A 19,692-nucleotide genomic window follows, 5' to 3' on the forward strand; every position below is an offset into this window, starting at 1 on the left:
ATCAATATGGGGAGGGGGGTAAAAAAAAAATAAACATCAAAGAAAAACTGGAAAATTCACAAATTTGTGGAAATTTACACACTCTTAAAGAACCAATGGATCAAAGAAGAAATCACAAGGAAAATTAGAAAATACTCAGAAACAGGCCAGGCACGATGGCTCACGCCTGTAATTCCAGCACTTCAGGAGGCCGAGGTTGGCGGATCACTTGAGGTCAGGCGTATGAGACCAGCCTGGCCAACATTGTGAAGCCCTGTCTCTACTAAAAATACAAAAATTAGCCAGGAGTGGTGGCAGGCACCTGTAATCCCAGCTACTTGGGAGGCTGAGGCAGGGGAATTGCTTGACTCCAGGAGGTGGAGGCTGCAGTGAGCAGAGATCGCACCAATGCACTCCAGCCTGGGCGGCAGAGTGAGATAATAAATAAATAAATAAATAAATAAAGAGAAAATATTGAGAAACAAATGAAAACAAAAACTCAGTATGCCAAAATTTACTGGACACAGTGAAAGCAGTGCTCAGGGGAAATTTTATAGCTATAAGTGCTTCAAAATCATAGACAGAAAATTGCCAGGGCCTGGGGGTATGGGGATGGGAGGAGGGAACAGGAAGTTATTGTTTAATGGGGACAGAGTTTCAGTTTCAGTTTAGCAAGACGACCAGAATTCTAGAGATAGCTGATGGTAATTATTGCACAATTTGAAATGAATGTGCTTTATTGTTGGTTTTTTTTTTTTTTTTTTTTCAGACGGAGTTTCGTTCTTGTTGCCTAGGCTGAAGTTGAGTGACTGTTGGAGTGAGTGAACGATCTTGGCCCGCGGCAACCTCCGCCTCACAGGTCAAAGGCTTCTCCTGCCTCAGCTTCCTGAGTAGCCGAGGCTACAGGCATGGGCAACGACGCCTGGCTAATTTTTGTATTGTTAGTAAAGACGGGGTTTCACCTTGTTGGCCAGGCTGCTCTCCTATTCGTAGGCTCAAGCGATCCGCCCGCCTCGGCCTCCCAAAGTGCTGGGATTACAGACGTAAGCCACCGCGCCCAGCTCCTTTGTATAAATAAATGATATTGACTTTCATCTTGCAGCTCAGGAATTAGATATTAAATTTGCTTAAATTTAAGAAATGGCTGGGTACGGTGGTTCACCGCTGTAATCCCAGCACTTCGGGTTGCTGAGGCAGGCGGATCGCTTGCGTCCAAGAATTCGAGGCCAGCCTCAGCAACAGTGAGACCCACCCGCTCTCTGCACCGCCCCTTCCCCACCTCCTTTCCCCATCTCTACAAAATAAATAAATAAATAAATTAGTCCGGCATAGTGGTGACTGCCTGTGGTCCAGCTACGCAGGAGGCTGAGGTGGGAGGATCGCTTGAACCCCGGAGGTCGAGGCCGCAGGGAGCCATGATCGCTCCACTGAACACCAGCCTGGGCGACAAAACAAGACCTTTTCCCAAAATAGATTAAATAAATAAATAAATTTAAGGAAAAAGCAATTTGATTCTAAGATAAATAGTGGTAAGTGCAAGTGGTGCCAAACTAACGACTTAAATTTAGAAAACAGCGGCCCACGCGCAGAGCCCGTCCCAATTCTGGCAGCCTTTGGATTTGGCTTCCACGTTTTCCAGATTTCCCTCGGCCTCCAGCTCGCTTGGGTCAGATGGGCCCCAGGGGCCGCGAGGGGCGGCCCACCTACGAGCCCCGCCCCCAACCGCTCACCGCCCGGCGAGCCCCGCCCCCTCGGGCCGCGGGCCCCGCCCCCTCGGCCTTCTCCTCATCGGCCGCCGTTGCGCGGCGCAGAGCGGCAGCAAGATGGCGGCGCAACAGCAAGACGGTGGGGGAGCTGCGCAGCTGGCGGGGCCGGCGGCGGAGGCTGATCCCCTAGGCCGCTTCACGTGTCCCGTGTGCTTAGAGGTGTACGAGAAGCCGGTACAGGTGCCCTGCGGACACGTGTAAGCGGCGATCCCGGGCCTGGTCGGGAGGCACTTAACTGACTGGGAAGGAAATGGAGCCGAGGAGCGAGATGCGTCTCAGGGCGGGAGCCAGAGGACCCACCCAGAGGGGCCTCCCGGGGGTGTCTCCCGGGGCTCCTAAGGGCCGTGAAAGCTGCCGGGGCGTTCTTCTGTCTCGCCCCGCTTACTTCTAAGTATCCCGTCCCTCCGCCCGTCTTAGCCGGGCAGCTGCTGTCCGTTGAGCGCCTGCGATGTTCCAGGCGGCCTGTCAGTCTCCTTCCCACACGTGATAGTGGACTCGTGCCCTGCGGGGACTTTAGGCTCGGAAGTCCGCCCTTGGAGAGCCGACGTTTCCTTTCTAGACCACGTCGCTCTTAAAGCATAGGACATTTGGCATTGAGTCTAGCTGTAGCGAGTTATTCTAATATGAACTAAACTTGGGAGAAACGCTGAACTAGACTAAAACAACAAAAGGGAAGTCTTTATGGGGATCTGGCCAGTTTGCCCTTAGCTGTGAAAGGGCGTGGGAGTTGGCAGATGGGATTGTTAGCATTCTACTTCCTGTGTAGGAGGTTTGTTTCTTTCAGTTTTCAATTAAGCCTTCATGACCTGAATACTGTGAATAGACTGGTTATAATGATTAAAGCAGATATGTGTAAAGATGTCCAGTCCTGGGCTGTGGCCTGGGCTTTCGAGGTTGGTCGATTTGAATCTAAGCCTTGTTCCATCAGACGCACAAACACACCTGAGTTGAAAGAATTGTAGACAACGTGGCCACCTGTTTCTTGCCTCAGAATTGGCTTTTCCTCTCGTCTCTCTCAGTGCTTATCGTGGGATCACTTTGGCATTGGTCTTGGCACCCCTTCACTAGTCGGCAGGCACAGTAGCCATTGCGCTTCATGGGCATTATTCTATAGCCACCCTGCAGCGGGGGAGGGTTGGCAGCCATTTTACAGGTAAATACACCGAGGGTCCGACGCTTGCCTGTCGAAGGGTCGCCGTGGCCTAATTCTTCCCAGATATACTGCAGGTGACCGTTTTAATAGTCTAGAGACTAGAGAACAGTGCTTGGCACCTGACTGGCTGCTTTTTGCCTCATCATGTAGGTTTAGGCTATTCCTCTTTGCAATTCAGTTAGCCTGGAACTCCCCCCCCCCCCCCGCTTTTCAGGCTTCAGGCTTCAAGTCCCTGGTTAAGTTACCTCACCAAACACCATCCCCAACTAAATTACTTCCCCCACTTCCTTTCTGGGACTTAACTTCCTTCTCCTTGCTTGCATAGAGCAAAACTTACAGCTCATGATGGAGTGGCCATAACTTTTTTGCCCCTCAACTGACTGGAATGGCCTCTATGTGCCAGATCTTGGGGTAGACTCTGCCTTCAGAGTTTACAGTCCAGTGGATTGATTATAAATAAGTACCAATGACTTGTCAAACTATTGTAAAAATTCATTCTGCAAGTGGGAAGGTATTTCAGGGATCACACCTCTGTGCGTGGGGTGAATGATCAGGTAATGAACTAATAAGTCGTGTAAGCAAGCTTCACGAGAGTTGAGTGGTCCTTAGCGTTTTCATTGAATCAGCTTATCCTTGGATCAGGTTTACCTGATTTTGGATTAATTCAGTGGATTTCATTTACTATTAACATTTGTAAAAAGGCTAGACCCAGCACAGTTTGCTAAATGAAGAGCAGCAAAATTTGAGATTTTCTTGAGCTGGGTGAACCTAGGTCAGAGGGCAAGGAAAAGTAGTTATTCAGACCTTGGCTCTTCTCTGTCCTCACCGTCCTAGCCCCACGTGCTCAGCAGTTCAGTGCAAATTGAAGACAGATGGAAGCACCTCTCTGTGGGCAGCCTGAGTCGCCCTTAGCTCCAACCGAATGCTTTCTCCTGTGCCTACTTGATTTTTACCTTTTGTGCTTGCAAAGTTGAGCATCACTGCAACTCTGGCTGGGGCACTGGATTTTTATAAAACTTTATTTCAAGCCCTGAATGACTGCGTTCTCCAATCTAGTAGAATACAGCTGGAGAAAGGCAGCTGGCTGGATGCCCAAGAGAGGAGAATTTCTTCCTAGCCCTGTGACGGAGTGGAGCATCAGAAGGCTGAACTAGGAAAGGGCCCATAAATAGGAAATAGAAACTGAAAAGCCAGCTCAGGATATTTGAGCAGTTCAAAAGCAGTCTGGTAGTTTGTGTATGTCTCAGGCACAAAGTGACTCGTGAACATTTGATAGATGAGCTGAACCTGTGTGCGTGTGCTTGTGAAGAGACTTGGAGCTGCTTTTACCTGCATGCTGGGTTTGGTTGCATTATACTTACTGGACCCTCTCTGCTCTCTTGGGTTCCTGTTGTCGTCTGCATTTGTGAACAGGCACCACAAGTGATGGCCACAGGCCCTGCCTGTGTCTACTGCCTTCTCGCTCGCTCGCCCTTCTCACCATGGTCTACCGCATCGTGGCCCCCAAGGTCTGCCTGCCTTCCTTTCCAGTCCTCATTTGTGTGTGGCATCATCTTGGTGTGGAGCTCTGCACCCAAATCTGTGTGGCTGTCCTTGGAATCAGGGCCCACCCAGCTCAAATGCCAACTCCTCAGAAGCAGCTTTCTGTGATCCCCCCCAGCTGGTCTGTTTGCCATATTTCCTTCATATATTTAATCACTATCTGAAATTAACATTTGTGTTTCCCTTCACTCTAGAATGTGAGCATCATGAGAACAGGGCTTTGTCAAGTTTCCATTGCCCTTAGTGGTGAATGAATAGACTCCCTTACCTTCTCTGTACCTGGTTTGGAATTTTGCCTAACAGCATTAACATCAAACTTAGTGACAAGGAGGAAGGAGATTCTTAGAGGCAGTAGAAAATGGTCAAGTGTTCAGAAGATTGCCTTTCATTATCTATCCTTAGTTCTTTCTGGCAGATTTGGTTATACTGTCTTAATCTATCAGGTTGGGTAAGTAGCCCAGGGTGTCTTCCCCATTCTTTCTGTATGCCTTATCTCAGCATTACCATCTGCCTACGCTTTAGGATAGAAACGCGGTCATCTTTGACTTCTTTTCTTCAAAGTCAGTAAGTTGTCAAGTCCTCCTGATTCTGCCTCTCCATGAATGGTTTCCTGAATTCATCCCCTACTGCTTCAGTCAGACCCTCACAATCCTCTGCCTTTAGCCATCTGTTTGGTTTCTACGTTGTCTCTTCTCACCTTCTCACCTAAAAAAAAAAAAAAAAGAAGTAAAGGACTGGGTGCAGTGGTTCATGCCTGTAATCCCAGCACTTTGGGAGGCCAAGACAGGTGGATCACCAGAGGTCAGGAGTTCGAGACTAGCCTGGCTAACGTGGTGAAACCCCGTCTCTACTAAAAATACAAAATAGCTGGGTGTGGTGGCACGTGCCTGTAACCCCAGCCACTTGGGAGGCTGAAGCAGGAGAATCGCTGGAACCCGGGAGGCAGATTTTGCAGTGAACCGAGATCACACCATTTCACTTCAGCCTGGGCAACAGAGCACAACTCTGTCTCAAAAACAACAACAACAAAACTTTGTTTTCCGTGATAGCACAGAAATTTGTTCTGAAACCTGGATTTGGTCTTGTTTTGTTAATACCTTGCTTTAAACTTCTGGCTCCCTACTGCTTATGAGGAAAAGTCTATTAGATTTTTATTTCCTCAGATATATATGAATTTTAAGCCTAAATTAGGCCTAGAATAGTCTTCCCTTCCTCTGCTAGCTGACCTCTTTTTTTAAATGTCAGATGGGTAATGGGCCAACATCTGTAACAAGGTTCGAGGGTGGCACATCTCACACATGTGCATGAACACCCAGTCCTCACGTCCATGAACTACAAAAGGATCCAGCTGAATCATTTTAAGGCTGGTCAGAGATGCTGTCTCTGCAGTCTTTTTTTTTTCCCCCTTGAGACAGTTGCGCTCTGTTGCCCAGGCTGCAGTGCACAACCACCTCTGCCTCCCAGGTTCAAGCGATTCTTCTGCCTCAGCCTCCCAATTAGCTGGGGTTATAGGCATCTGCCACCTTGCCTGGCTAATTTTGATAGTTTTAGTAGAGACGGGTTTCACCATGTTGGCCAGGCTGGTCTCCAACTCCTGACCTCGTGATCTGCCCGCCTTGGCCTCCCAAAGTGCTGGGATTACAGGCATGAGCCACCGCGCCCAGCTGTCTCTGCAGTCTTTCCAGCCCTTTCCTTCTCAGGTCACAACTAGTTGCTTTTCCCTTTATGTTTCTGTAGCGCTTTGCCTTCACCTCTAATGATAGCAGCTCCCCTTTATGGTGTGTTTTGTACATGCTGGACACTCTGCCAGGGGTCTGCTATACAAACTGTATCCTCCCAGCAATCCTAGAGGTAGGTACTACTCTCTCCATTTCACAAAGTAAAGAAGAAGATTCAAGAAACCCCACTGAGATCCCTCAGTGGCAGGGCCTAAGGCTTGAAGCCTCAACCTTAACACCTTCACTGCGTATCACAGGAGTTTGCATTTGTTTCTGTAGTTGTGTGTTCTTTGTAGTCAACTCCTATCCCTCAGTTCTTCTGGCCTGGAAGGACTTAGTATTTGAATTGGGAGGAGAGAGCAAGTTGTTTTTTACTCCATTATCCATTGATGTCTTTTTAAAAGTGGATCCATATTTGCATTCTCGTCTCCATGATGCGTGACAGAAGTTCTCCGTATGTCTTGTTCTAGCTTTTGCTCTGCATGCCTGCAGGAATGTCTGAAGCCGAAGAAGCCTGTCTGTGGGGTGTGTCGCAGCGCTCTGGCACCTGGCGTCCGAGCCATGGAGCTCGAGCGGCAGATTGAGAGCACAGAGACTTCTTGCCATGGCTGCCGTAAGAATGTATGTGGAAGTAATGTGGAAGAGTCCATGTCTTTCCATGATAAGATGGGGTAAAACGTACAGCTACCATGTTGTTTCTGAAGTTAGAGCATGACTAGGTCACTAACAGCACGCGTGCATGCCAATTACCTGTGGTGATGGCTGGGCTGGTTTGTTTTCATAACCTACTGGTTTCATAACTTTTTTTAAGAGTTGGTTAAGTATATATTTTAGCTTTGAAAGCCATAGAAATGAGTTATTCCAGTTTTTTCCTATAAAAGATCAATTTTGGCTGGGCATGGTGGGTCATGCCTGTAACCCCAGCTCTTTGAGAGTCCAAGACAAGAGCTGGAGGCTAGGAGTTAAGAGACCAGACTGGGCAACATAGTGAGACCTCATCTTTACAAAAAATAAAAGTAGCCGGGTGTGGTGGTATGTACCTGTAGGCCCAGCTACTCAGGAGGCAGAGGCTGGAGGGATCACTTAAGCCCAGGAGTTTGGGATTACAGTAATCTATGATCATGCCACTGCACTCCAGCCTGGCTGACAGCAAGACCCTGTCTCTTAAAAATAGTCAATATGAAATCATTGGATTATAATAACAATAGCTAACATTTGAAATGCTCTTGTATAATCAGAGTCAAGTATATTTTCATACGTGTTGTAACTGCTACTGGAAAGGAGAAATACTGTTGTCTTATTTTCCAAGAGATATACACAGCCTTGTTGATTTTAGAATCATTAAAATTTTTAAAATTGCAGACCATAGAAAAATACACAATAATGTAGACTTGTTCCTCATTCCAGAGATTATTTCTCAATTTAATCTGGTTCAATTTAAGCCCTGGCAAGGTAGTTCATGCCTGTAATCCCAACACTTTGGGAGGTCGAGGTGGGTGGATTGCTTGAGTCCAGGAGTTCTGGACCAACCTGGACAACATGGTGAAACCTCGGCTCTACTGAAAATACAAAAAACTAGCAGGGCATGGTGGTGTGTGCCTGTAGTCTCAGCTGTTCAGGAGGCTGAGGTGAGAGGATGGCCTGAGCCCAGGAGGCAGATGTTTCAGTGAGCTGAGTTCTCACCTCTGCACTCCAACCTGGGCGATAGAGCCGGACCCTGTCTCAAGAAAAAAAAAAGTGATGCAGTTTCGAAAGCTACATAACATTTTCTGCCCTTTGACAAACTTTTACCAAAAGTTGGTAAAAACTGTAGAATTTTTACCAACCCAGTTGTAGAATTTTTGCAAAATGAGATCACACTATAATATATATGTTTCTTCAACTTTTTTCACTTGTTTAAATGTACATTCATTCCCAACTTTTTTTCACTTTCAGGTTTTTTTTTTCTCTTACGTATTGGACAGCCTTGCATGTCAGTTTCATTAACACTTCGGTATGGATGTCCATAGTATGAATATACCTTCCCATCTCCTTTTCAGAGTGATTTAGTATTAGCGATGCATAGTAGGGCCATTTTAATGCTGAGTAGGGCTATTTTCTATATCTTAATTGGGGGCTTCACTATTGAGGCTGGGCATGGTGGCTTATGCCTGTAATCCTATCACTTGGAGAGGCCAAGGTAAGAGTGAGCTCAGGAGTTCGAAATCAGTCTGGTTAGCATAGTGGGACACTGTATATACCAAAACAAGCCAACAAACAAAACTAGCTGTGTGTAGTGGTGTCTACATGTAGTCCCAGCTCCTTGGGAGGCTGAGGTGGGAAGATCGCTTGCGCCCAGGAGTTTGAGAGCAGCCTGGGGAATATAGTGGACCCAGTTTCTACAAAAAAATTTAAAAAAAAATTGAGGATTCCTCAGTTTGTAGCTTAAAGTCAAGTTCTTTAGCTGGAGGTGAGACAATCATCATGGTAAGCTGGAGCTCCAATCTTGGAGCATTTTTCCCCCTTTGAAGTTTACTTTTAGAAACTCAAGATACTGAAATACAGTTTCCTACTGCCTTTTTTTTTTTTTTTTTTTTTTTTTTTGAGACAGAGTCTCGCTCTGTCGCCCAGGCTGGAGTGCAGTGGCGTGATCTCAGCTCACTGCAAACTCCGCCTGTTGGGTTCATGCCATTCTCCTGCCTCAGCCTCTGGAGTAGCTGGGACTACAGGTGCCCGCCACCATGTGCAGATATATGTGTATATATCTGTATGCATATATATATGTATATATCTGTTTTTTGTTTTGTTTTGTATTTTTAGTAGAGGTGGAGTTTCACCGTGTTAGCCAGGATGGTCTCGATCTCCTGACCCTCGTGATCTGCCCGCCTCGGCCTCCCAGAGTGCTGGGATTACAGGTGTCAGCCACTGTACCCGGTCTCTTCATCTTTATTTATGCATGCATAATAAATGGTTTTTGGTTTTTTTTTTTTTTGAGACGGAGTCTGGCTTTGTTGCCCGGGCTGGAGTGCAATGGTGTGGTCTCGGCTCACTGCAACCTCTGCCTCCCTGGCTCAAACCATCCTCCCACCTCAGCCTCTCAAGTAGCTGGGACTACAGGCATGTGTCACCACGCCCACCTAATTTTTTTTTGTATTTTTAGTAGAGACAGAGTTTTCATGTTGCCCATGCTGATCTCAAACTTGGGAGCGCAAAGTGATAGTCCACCTCAGCCTCCCTCAGGATTACAGGTGTGAGCCACCATGCTCTGCCCATGATGGGCTTTTTGTTTTACTGTGTGCTTTTGCTTTTCTCCATTTTCAAGATTAGTTACTGTATGGTTGGCATGCCTCTAAAAATGTTTTTCTTTCCTTCCCTCTTTTCTTCAATTCTTAAAACTTTCTTTCTTTTTAGAAAACCTGTAATGAAGCACTATTCTCTGGGTTTTCTTCTCTGTTTTACTATTGCACAGCCTAGATTTTATGTGAAAGGTTGGGCCGGGCATGGTAGCTCATACCTGTTAGCCCAGCACTTTGGGAGGCCAAGGCAGGCATATCACTTGAGATCAGGAGTTCAAGACCATCCTGGCTAACACAGTGAAACTCCATCTCTACTAAAAATGTGGAAATTAGCTGGGCATGATGGCACACGCCTGTAATCCCAGCTACTCAGGAGGCTGAGGTGGGAGAATCACTTGAACCCGGGAGGCGGAGGTTGCAGTGATCCAAGATGGTGCCACTGCACTTCAGTCTGGACTACAGAGTGAGTGAGACTCCGTCTCAAAAAAAAAACAAAAAAAAAAGGAATTTGGATTTTTTCCTTTTCTTTTTTTTTTTTTTTTTTTTGAGACGGTGTCTCACTCTGTCGCCCAGGCTGGAATGCAGTGGCCGGATCTCAGCTCACTGCAAGCTCCGCTTCCTGAGTTTACGCCATTCTCCTGCCTCAGCCTCCCGAGTAGCTGGGACTACAGGCGCCCGCCACCTCGCCCGGCTAGTTTTTTTTTTTGTATTTTTAGTAGAGACAGGGTTTCACCGTGTTAGCCAGGATGGTCTCGATCCCCTGACCTCGTGATCCGCCCGTCTCGGCCTCCCAAAGTGCTGGGATTACAGGCTTGAGCCACCGCGCCCGGCCAAGAATTTAGATTTTAAAGATTATTTCTCAGAGTCTGGTGATTGATACTTTAATCAGGGTTGGTGGCTTTTATACGTTTTACCTAAATGATCGCTTTTCTCGGCTGCACATAACAGAATGTGGTTTTTTGGCTTGCTATAAGGAGACTAGTTTAAATGCTAGTATAGAAAACTTTTAAAAACATCCTAGATTTGGAGCTTGTCTGTGAAGCACACAACCTGTCATGAATAGGAGCAAACCTCTAGGAGAGTTATTTTAGAGTGGAAGCGGATATCCTGATTTAGTTGAATAAAATAGCAGCCTTGTTATTAATGGGAAATCTGCAATAATCAGGGTTTCAGCCCCATCAGCATCGTCAGGAGTCTGGTGAGATTATTTGCCAGGGTAGTGTAGGTCTAGTTTTCTTTGCGCCCTTGTTTGGGACTACATTTGGCCTGTTACAAGGTCCTCACTAACTTGTGGGCTCTGATTCTTCCTATTTGAGTTCTTCCTATCCAAGATCCGGTCCCACGTGGCTACTTGTTCCAAATACCAGAACTACATCATGGAAGGTGTGAAGGCCACCATTAAGGATGTATCTCTTCAGCCAAGGTAAATGACTCAGTCTCCTCTTAGGTGGAGGTCATCTCTTGCTATTAATACAAAGAGGTTGGACACCTTGCATGGTCAGGGGTTTAGTTGTATGAATTGTTATGCTGGCTAAAGCTGATACAAGTATTTTGGGAGGAGTATGCAAAGGAGGACTCTGGTGTTCACTTCAGATGTTAGCTGAGCTATTCTTTTTTTCTTTTTTGAGACGGAGTCTCACTCTGTTTGGGCTGGAGTGCAGTGGCGCAATCTCAGCTCACTGCAACCTCTGCCTCTCGGGTTCAAGAGATTCTCCTGCCTCAGTCTCCCGAGTAGCTGGGATTACAGGCACCTGCCAGTAATCCTGGCTAAATTTTGTATTTTTTTTTTTTTTTTTTTTTTTGAGACGGAGTCTTGCTCTGCCACCCAGGCTGGAGTGCAGTGGCCGGCTCTCAGCTCACTGCAAGCTCCGCCTCCCGGGTTCACGCCATTCTCCTGTCTCAGCCTCCCGAGTAGCTGGGACTACAGGCGCCCGCCACGTCGCCCGGCTAGTTTTTTGTATTTTTTAGTAGAGACGGGGTTTCACCGTATTAGCCAGGATGGTCTCGATCTCCTGACCTCGTGATCCGCCCATCTCGGCCTCCCAAAGTGCTGGGATTACAGGCTTGAGCCACCGAATTTTGTATTTTTTAGTAGAGACAGGGTTTCGCCATGTTGGCCAGGCTAGTCTTGAACTCTTAACCTCAGGCTATCCTCCTGCCTTGGCCTGTTGGGATTACAGGTGTGAATCACCATGTCCGGCCAGCTGAGCTATTATCTTCAAAACACTTGATCTGAGTCTAAAGTGATCATCAGCGTCCTTGTCATTACACATTCGGTGAGCTTTGCTCCTTTTGGGAGTGTACTGTGGTTGAAGTTTAATGGAAAGGTACTCACAGAAAAATTTTCTTTTTTCCTGTCTTTCACCTTCCAGGAATGTTCCAAACCGTTATACCTTTCCTTGTCCTTACTGTCCTGAGAAGAACTTTGATCAGGAAGGACTTGTGGAACACTGCAAATTATTCCATAGCACGGATACCAAATCTGTGGTAAGAGTAACCTTTTTTTTTTTTTTCCCTTAAACTTTATTATGGGAAAGGATCAAGCTTGGAGAAAAATGACGGGATTAGTAGAATGAACTCCTGTATGCCCTTCACCTAGATTCACAGATTGTTAACATTTTACCGTATTTGCTTAACCATGCTCTATAATACACATTTTTTGCTGACCACTTGGGAACAAGCTACAGATACCATGACTTTTTGCACCCTGAATAGTTTGCACCCTGATACAGGAGTGTATATGTCTTAAGAACAAGAATGTTTTCTTGGAAAATTATATTTTTGTGTGTATAATTAATCATATTCAAGAAATTTAACATTGATACAATCTAATATCTAACGTAAAATTCATTAACAGTGGTAATGTCCTTCATAGCAATTTTCCCTCCCCCCAAAGCAGAGGCAGGTACCTGAGTTCTCTGGGTGCTGCATTAAGTCATGTGATGTCTATTGTTGGTAACATTAACTTGGATCCCTTGGTATCCACCAGATTTCTCCATGAAGCTTTTGGAAGTAACTTCTTTGTGGGGAAAGAGGATTTAGGTGAAATTATTAGGAAAAGGCTTATCAATCCTTGGACATTTTACTTAGATATCACTGACTGGCATGTGTAGTCTCCTTTAAAAAAAAAAAAAAACATAGGCCGGGCACGGTGGCTCACACCTGTAATCCCAGCACTTTGGGAGGCCAAGGCGGGTGGATCACTTGAGGTCAGGAGTTCAAGATCAGCCTGGCTAACATAGTGAAACCCCATCTCTACTAAAAATACAAAAATTAGCCAGGCATGGTGGTACGTGCCTTTAATCCCAGCTACTTGGGAGGCTGAGGCATGAGAATTGCTTGAACCCGGGAGGCAGAGGTTGCAGTGAACTGAGATTGTGCCACTGCACTCCAGCCTGGGCAGCAGAATGAAACTCCCAAAAAAAAAAAAGTATTTGTTCCATCTCAGCAATGTGTTACCTTTCTCTCTTAATGTGATTGACAGACCAGGTCTTTTTTTATAGTTAGGTGTATACTTCCTCTATAGTTTTATTTTAATTTTTCCATTTATCTCATACTGCTTCTCTTGAACTACATACTCTGTTGTATGGGCAACCTTCAGCTCCATTGCTGTAAACAGTGGTGCAGAGATTTTAGAATTTTAATGAGCTTTTGTGAGAGTACTAGGGCAGCTATCAATGCTCATCTTTAGATAGAACTGGCCATTTTGAGAAACATACCTTTGCCTGTATCTATGTATGTTTATAAGCTAAATTCTTAGATACAGATTGACTTGGTTAAATGTTACTTGCACTCATAATTTTGTTGGGTACCATTATTGCTGAACTTTTCTGGTATGGCAGCCTAATTTTCTGTCTTTTTCCCCTCCTTTGGCTTCTGAAATCCCTCTGATTGTGTTGTCTATGTTGAGGCCTTCTCTTCAGCCTTTGGCCCTCTGTTCTGTCTTCCTCTTCCTCTGCAAGTTCTTAACTCTGCGTTTCTCCCTTCCCTTTGGAAGCCATCTCCTTTTCAGTCTCTAGTCCCGTCCTATGTTCTAGCTCCGCAGCTACAGCTGCCTGTCCACCTCTTCCACTCAGTCTTCTACCACCCCAGATTTCTCTCGTGTCAATCCCCTTTATCACTGTATCCTCTTTGCTGTGGGGTAGGGTTGCACCTTTAAGTGGGGGCACTTAGGTCATCTCTCTCCCTGGCATGAGTCTTCCATGCTCACTGGCCTGGTCGTTTGTATGCGTTGACAGTAACTGCCACTTTCTGGCCTTTTCTCCGTGCTGCTGCCTCTCTTCTGGAGCACCATTTTTTTTTTTTTTTTTTTTTTTTGAGACAGAGTCTCACTCTGTCACCCAGGCTGGAGGCTGGAGTACAGTGGCACAATCTCGGCTCACTGCAATCTCCACTTCCAGGGTTCAAGCAATTCTTATGCCTCAGCCTCCCAAATAGCTGGGACTACAGGTGTGTGCCACCATGCCCAGCTAATTTTTGTAATTTTAGTAGAGAAAGTGTTTCACCATGTTGGCCAGGCTGGTCTCAAACTCCTGACCTCAGGTGATCTATCGCTTTTGGCCTCCCAAAGTGCTGGGATTACATGTGTGAGCCACTGTGCCTGGCCTGGAGCACCCTATCATGTTCTCTTTGCGTTTCCAAATATCTCCCAATCTTCAAAACCCAAATCAACCTGTTGTGTGAGGGGTTTTTGGCCCCATCCCCCTTACCTGAGTATTTCCTTTGTTAAGATGCATATAAGGCTGTGTTTTACTTCCCTGGGACATCACTCCTTGGCCTATTTTCTTAGTTTTCCTGGTGCTTTTGGATTGTCTTCTGTGCTGGATTGGAAGGCCAGTCTAGGCCCCCCACCAGGCTGACTCACTTCTCTGCCTACAGTAGGGAATGAGAAAGGGTGGTATCATGATTTGAACTTTACCCACTCCCACGTGTCATTTGACTTGAGTAGGAAATTTGCAGTGTTTTCTGGGCTGCTGATGTGCACAGGAAGGAGTTACTGGCCCTGGACAGTATGTCAGGAAAGCTGTCCTGGAAGAAAGGAGGCCAGACACAGGCCACAGAGGGCTGGTGCAAGCTTGGAAATTGGGTGCCTAAGACCTTGCTTTTATGTTGAAAGGTTTGTCCGATATGTGCCTCGATGCCCTGGGGAGACCCCAACTACCGCAGCGCCAACTTCAGAGAGCACATCCAACGCCGGCACCGGTTTTCTTACGACACTTTTGTGGTAAGTCTGGAGCCTAGACTCCGATCCCTCCCCTGGGGGAATGGCACGGCTACTTCACTCTTCTCAAAAAGGGAAGTGGGGCCCCCCCAGTGTTGAACTTTGTCACTGTTGTGATGGGCTTCCAGTCTGTATACTGGATACAGTGATAAAGGGGATTGTCAAGAGAGAAATCTGGGATGCTAGAAGACTGAGTGAAAGAGGTGAGCAGGCAGCTGTAGCTGGGGAGCTAGATGGGCTTCCAGTATGTATACTGTAGCTACTATACAGTTTCTATTCATGGGCCAGGCAGGTGGCCAGAGTGACATTTATTTATTTATTTGTTTGTTTATTTGAGATGGAGTCTTACTTCATCGCCCAGGCTGAAGTGCAATGGCATGATCTCAGCTCACTGCAACCTCCACCTCCTGGGTTCAAGTGATTCTCCTGCCTCAGCCTCCTGAGTAGCTGGGACTACAGGCGCATGCCACCATGCCCTGTTGATTTTTGTACTTTTAGTAGAGACAGGGTTTCACTATGTTGGCCAGGCTGGTCTCAAACTCCTGACCTCGTGATCCGCCCACCTTGGCCTCCCAAAGTGTTGGGATTACAGGCATGAGCCACCACGCCCCGCCCAGAGTAACATTTAAGAAGATGATCTGGGTCAAGCACAGTGGCTCACACCTGTAATCCCGGCACTTTGGGAAGCCAAGGTGGGCGGATCATGAGGTCAAGGGTTCGAGACCAGCCTGGCCAACATAGTGAAACCCTGTCTCTACTAAAAATACAAAAAATTAGTCGGGTGTGGTGGCGGGTGCCTGTAATCCTAGCTACTTGGGAGGCTGAGGCAGGAGAATCACTTGAACATGGGAGGCAAGGTTGCAGTGAGCCAGGATTGCGCTACTGCACTCCAGCCTGGGCAACAGAGCGAGACTCTGTCTCAAAACAAAACAAGAAGATGATTTGGTCAGTCTTGAGACAGAGACAGTGATGCTTGCTCTTTCCATCTCCTAGCCCTGCCCCCAAAATTTTGTCTACTTTTCTTGTGGTTTATATAACTTCTGCCTGTTATAGAACTTGGTTTGGGGCCAGGTGCAGTGGTTCATACCTATAATCCTAGCGTTTTGGGAGACTGAGGCAGGTGGATCACTTGAGCTCGGGAGTTTGAGACCAGCCTGGGCAACATGGTAAAACCTTGTCTCTGCAAAAAATACAAAAATTAACCAGTTGTGGTGGCTCCTGCCTGTAGTCCCAGCTACTTTGAGGGAGCTGGGACAGGAGGATCTCTTGAGCCCAGCAGGCAGAGGTTGCAGTGAGCTGAGATCATGCCACTGTACTGCAGCCTGGGCAACAGAATGAGACCCTGTCTCAAAAAAAAAAAAAAAAAAAATTTGGACTTGGGAAGCTCAAGCTCACATGTCCATGGGGACCATAATTGAAATGATCCTCCTGAGGATTTCCAAGCCGGGTTGTGCCTGACTCATTATGCTGCCATCACCTCCACCCCTTGTTTTCCTGTGGAAATGCAGGCGCAGCATTGCCTAGCTTCTCCGTTCCCCACCCCGTGCCCAAAGCAGGACAGGAAAATTTCACAGGAAGTTTCACAGGTTTTAATTATCTTCAAAAGTACTTCAGGTCAAATAGCATATATCCACTAGCCAAATACAGCTGTCAGGTTTATATTCTTTCCCTAGAGCTGGGTGGTTTCAAAGGGGCACACTGTTGTCTTGGCATTATAGTAATAGGTAAATTTGGCCAACTATATCAGGTAAACCTCTTACGTATATAGATGTCAGGTTAGGATTTTAGAGTGGTGTTCGGTCTTAATGGCTGAATTTCAGTATCTAAGAAAGAAAGCTCTTTCCTAAATTGTCATAAAGAATATTTATTCTCAGTCTGACAGTGTCTGAAACTCAGACTTCAGAATAACTCCCTTTTTGTTAATGTGACACAGATGAATGTAATTCCTAAAAATGCCTCATTGAAGAGGGCTGGTTGCACTATAGTTTCTGCTGTACTGTATGGCTCTAAAAAACTGATTCTGTACTGGGCACTGATTCCACCTCTCAGAAACAACTCTTCAGCTCAGTGCATCTGTGTGCTCTGTTCCAACAAACTTATAAACGTTCTGAGCACTTGGTCTGTGCCAGGCTCCATTCATGTGCTGTGTGGGTCTCTCAATCTCCATTTAAGGGAGGCATCCTTATCTTCATTGAAGAATAAGGCAGCAGACTGGCCAGGTGCAGTGGCTCACACCTGTAATCTCAGCACTTTGGGAGGCTGAGGTGGGTAGATCACGAGATCAAGAGATTGAGACCATCCTGGCCGACATGGTGAAACCCTATCTCTACTAAAAATACAAAAATTAGCTGGGCATGGTGGCGCACGCCTGTACTCCCAGCTACTTGGGAGGCTGAGGCAGGAGAATCGCTTGAACCTGGGAGGCAGAGGTTGCAGTGAGCTGACGTGCCACTGTACTCCGGCCTGGCAACAGAGCAAGACTCCATCAAAAAAAAAAAAATAAAAAGAATAAGGCAGCAGAGACAGATTAATTTTCCCAAAGTTACATAGCTAGCATCACAGACAGTTGAATCCGGGATCCAGTCCCTGGCAGCCTGCTCCAGATCCAGTTGCTAGGCTGTCCTGCTTCTACTGAAAGCCAGTCTTTGCATGTGGGAAGAGTTGCTGAGGCTGCATGTCTGTTTTTGCCCTTAGGATTATGATGCTGATGAAGAGGACATGATGAATCAGGTGTTGCAGCGCTCCATCATCGACCAGTGAGCAGAGTCTGTGCTTGCTGTCTTGTCTCATGTGCCAGAGCTTCCATTACATATTAAACGTGAAACCTATGACTCCTGTACCTTACCTGTTCAACAGACCTGAAAATGAGCCATGGCATTGGGACAGGGTCACTTCTGACAGGGGAAATGGGTCCCCAGGTCAGCCCTCCTCTTCCCTTTGGGCTCTTGCCAAAGCTGTCTTCCCCTACTGTTAACCTTGTTTGTCACATGGTTGAGTTTGTGTTGGTTCTCGGCTACTTTCTGGAGCTTCTGCCGCCTCCTGTGGAAGAGAATCTAGCTTCTCCACCTCTTGTTTCACACTCATTCCTCCCATCCAGTGTTTGTCTCTCGGGTCCTGCAAGCCAGCCAGGACCTTTTCTGGGTCATGAATAGCACAATGAAGCAAATGTCTCCTTTCTTTGTCCCCGAGGTGTGCAGACTCTGGCAGCCGTGCACCTGACCAGAGCTGAAGCTTCCGCTGGGCTGTGGGGTTGCCAGAAGCTGGGGTTGCCATCCTGGGGTACATGTCACCAGTCCTCTTGGGGTTTTGCACCATCTGATGCTAGATGTTTTGATTAGTGATATTTTCCTAATACTACATATCCTTAGAGTTCACTGGTTCAGTCTTAAATGCCTGCATGGTGCCTTTTTAGGATAAGGTATAACCATATATTTTTGGTGGAAGTGTTTCCGGGTTAGGAAAGTTAAAGTCTGTTTATCCATAAGTGGGGAGGAGGGTCAGCGAAGAGAAGTGGGAGGGTCGGAGCTTTTTGGTTCTGATTTACAAATGAATGAAGTAGTTTCAAACAATGCGGTCGTGTTTACCTCTCCATATGGGAGCCTGCCTAATTCTTACTCTAGAAGCACAAAAAAAGAATCCTCAGATGAATTAGAAGAAAGAAGTTTGGGGACTCAGCGGGTACTAGTTCTTTTACCTTCTGCTTGGTAACTTAGATTAAACTGAGCATTGTTTTTCTGTCACATATGTTTTCCTTATGACACTGGTTTCGACATGTAAAATGTGTTTGAAAACCTGCTTTGTAGATGCAGAGAGAAGCTGTAGGAAACCCAGTACCGCCCCCGGTCTGTTGTGACAAGACATTGTTCATAAGGCACAGCACATCGCATGATGAACAGTTGTTAATAAAAGCTGTTGCTGGAAACTTGCTTTAGTAACAGCTCAAGAAGCTTGGAGTTCATATTTCACAAATATTAATAAATACAAGTCCAAGAGCTGTCAGTCTAATCTGTAGGAGCAGAACCTCTGACCAAAAGGCATATGGGTTTAGGTTGGTTCTTTGATGTTGTATGTCTCTAATGGGGCTGCAAGTGACCTTGTGCTTGTACACTGCTGCTGTGGGGCTCCATGCCTGCCGGTGAAGAGCTGCAGATGCCGAGAAGCCAGCAAAGACAGGGCCCACTGGAAAAAATAGTTCTTTCATTAGTATTTCTCGGGAGGACCCAAAAGTTAAGGTCAGCTTGTTCACTGTAATTTCTGGAAAAAGTTCTCTCAGACCTTCCTGAATGTAGATCATCTCAGAAGTCTGGAGGGAAATCTGACGAAACCTTCATTTGAGGGAACTGATAAGAGTGTATGTCCACCTCACTGGTGGCACCAAGAAACTTATTTCCTTGTTTTAAGTGCACTTCTTGTATGTATTTCTAGTAAGATGACTTTCCAGAAAGTGAGATTTGTTATGTTCTGGCTTTTAAAAGGTCAAATATAAATAAATTTCATAACTTAATGTAACTGGGAAGCTATGGTTCTTGTTTTCATTCCACAGCATGGGCTTAGGGAACCTCCAGGAGATTGTTAACCCTTTCTAGAAGGGAAGTTCTTGCTTGTTGCTGAGTCCTATTTGGCATCTAATCTCAGCTGACGCCACCAGCTGGGCCTCATGGTGCCTGTCCTCTGTAAACAGTTGTTACAGTTGGGAGGCTCTGGGAGGTGAGAAGTGACAGTGCTCCCATATAGCAAGGTTTTAGACATGCGGCTTCCGCTACGTGCACATAACAGCAGCAGTGCTGAGGGCTTGTAGTAAAAGGACTCTGCAGAGTCAAGTTTCAGGTCCTGGATGTGTTTAAGTTCATACTCTGCCGTTAGCTGTGGGGCATCTAGTGAATATTTTCTGAACCTGTCTCCTATGAAGTGGAGATAATTTTATCTGCCTCTTAAGGATGCTAGGATCCAAGGAGCAAAGTATACAGAGCTCTCCCTGCACAGCATCGTGGGTGCCCACTGTAGTGTTTGGCTGCTTGAGCTTCATTCCAATCCCATA

General features: G+C 46.3%; 1 protein-coding gene, 1 long non-coding RNA gene and 1 other non-coding gene across 3 annotated transcripts; 1 reads left to right on the forward strand and 2 right to left on the reverse strand.

Annotated features, from left to right (window-relative positions):
• Positions 1-1,033: 1,033 nt before the first annotated feature.
• On the reverse strand, positions 1,034-15,575 carry LOC117068905. The gene is made up of 3 exons (XR_004431289.1): positions 15,538-15,575; positions 15,047-15,052; positions 1,034-1,401 (listed from the first exon to the last, which is right to left on the reverse strand). It is a non-coding gene; the product is annotated as an uncharacterized LOC117068905 (long non-coding RNA).
• RNF114 (ring finger protein 114) lies at positions 1,743-19,159 on the forward strand. Its single transcript, XM_033186710.1, has 6 exons — positions 1,743-1,942; positions 6,629-6,779; positions 10,750-10,856; positions 11,806-11,920; positions 14,550-14,657; positions 17,349-19,159. The coding sequence occupies exons 1-6, from the start codon at positions 1,803-1,805 to the stop codon at positions 17,412-17,414; spliced, it is 687 nt and encodes a 228-aa protein (XP_033042601.1). The 5' UTR covers positions 1,743-1,802; the 3' UTR covers positions 17,415-19,159.
• Positions 5,680-5,784, reverse strand: LOC117069165. Its single transcript, XR_004431413.1, has one exon. It is a non-coding gene; the product is annotated as a small nucleolar RNA U13 (small nucleolar RNA).
• Positions 19,160-19,692: the final 533 nt, after the last annotated feature.

This window comes from Trachypithecus francoisi, unplaced genomic scaffold (assembly GCF_009764315.1).
Source record: "Trachypithecus francoisi isolate TF-2019V2 unplaced genomic scaffold, Tfra_2.0 Lachesis_group21, whole genome shotgun sequence".
In the NCBI taxonomy this organism is placed as follows: Eukaryota; Metazoa; Chordata; class Mammalia; order Primates; family Cercopithecidae; genus Trachypithecus; species Trachypithecus francoisi.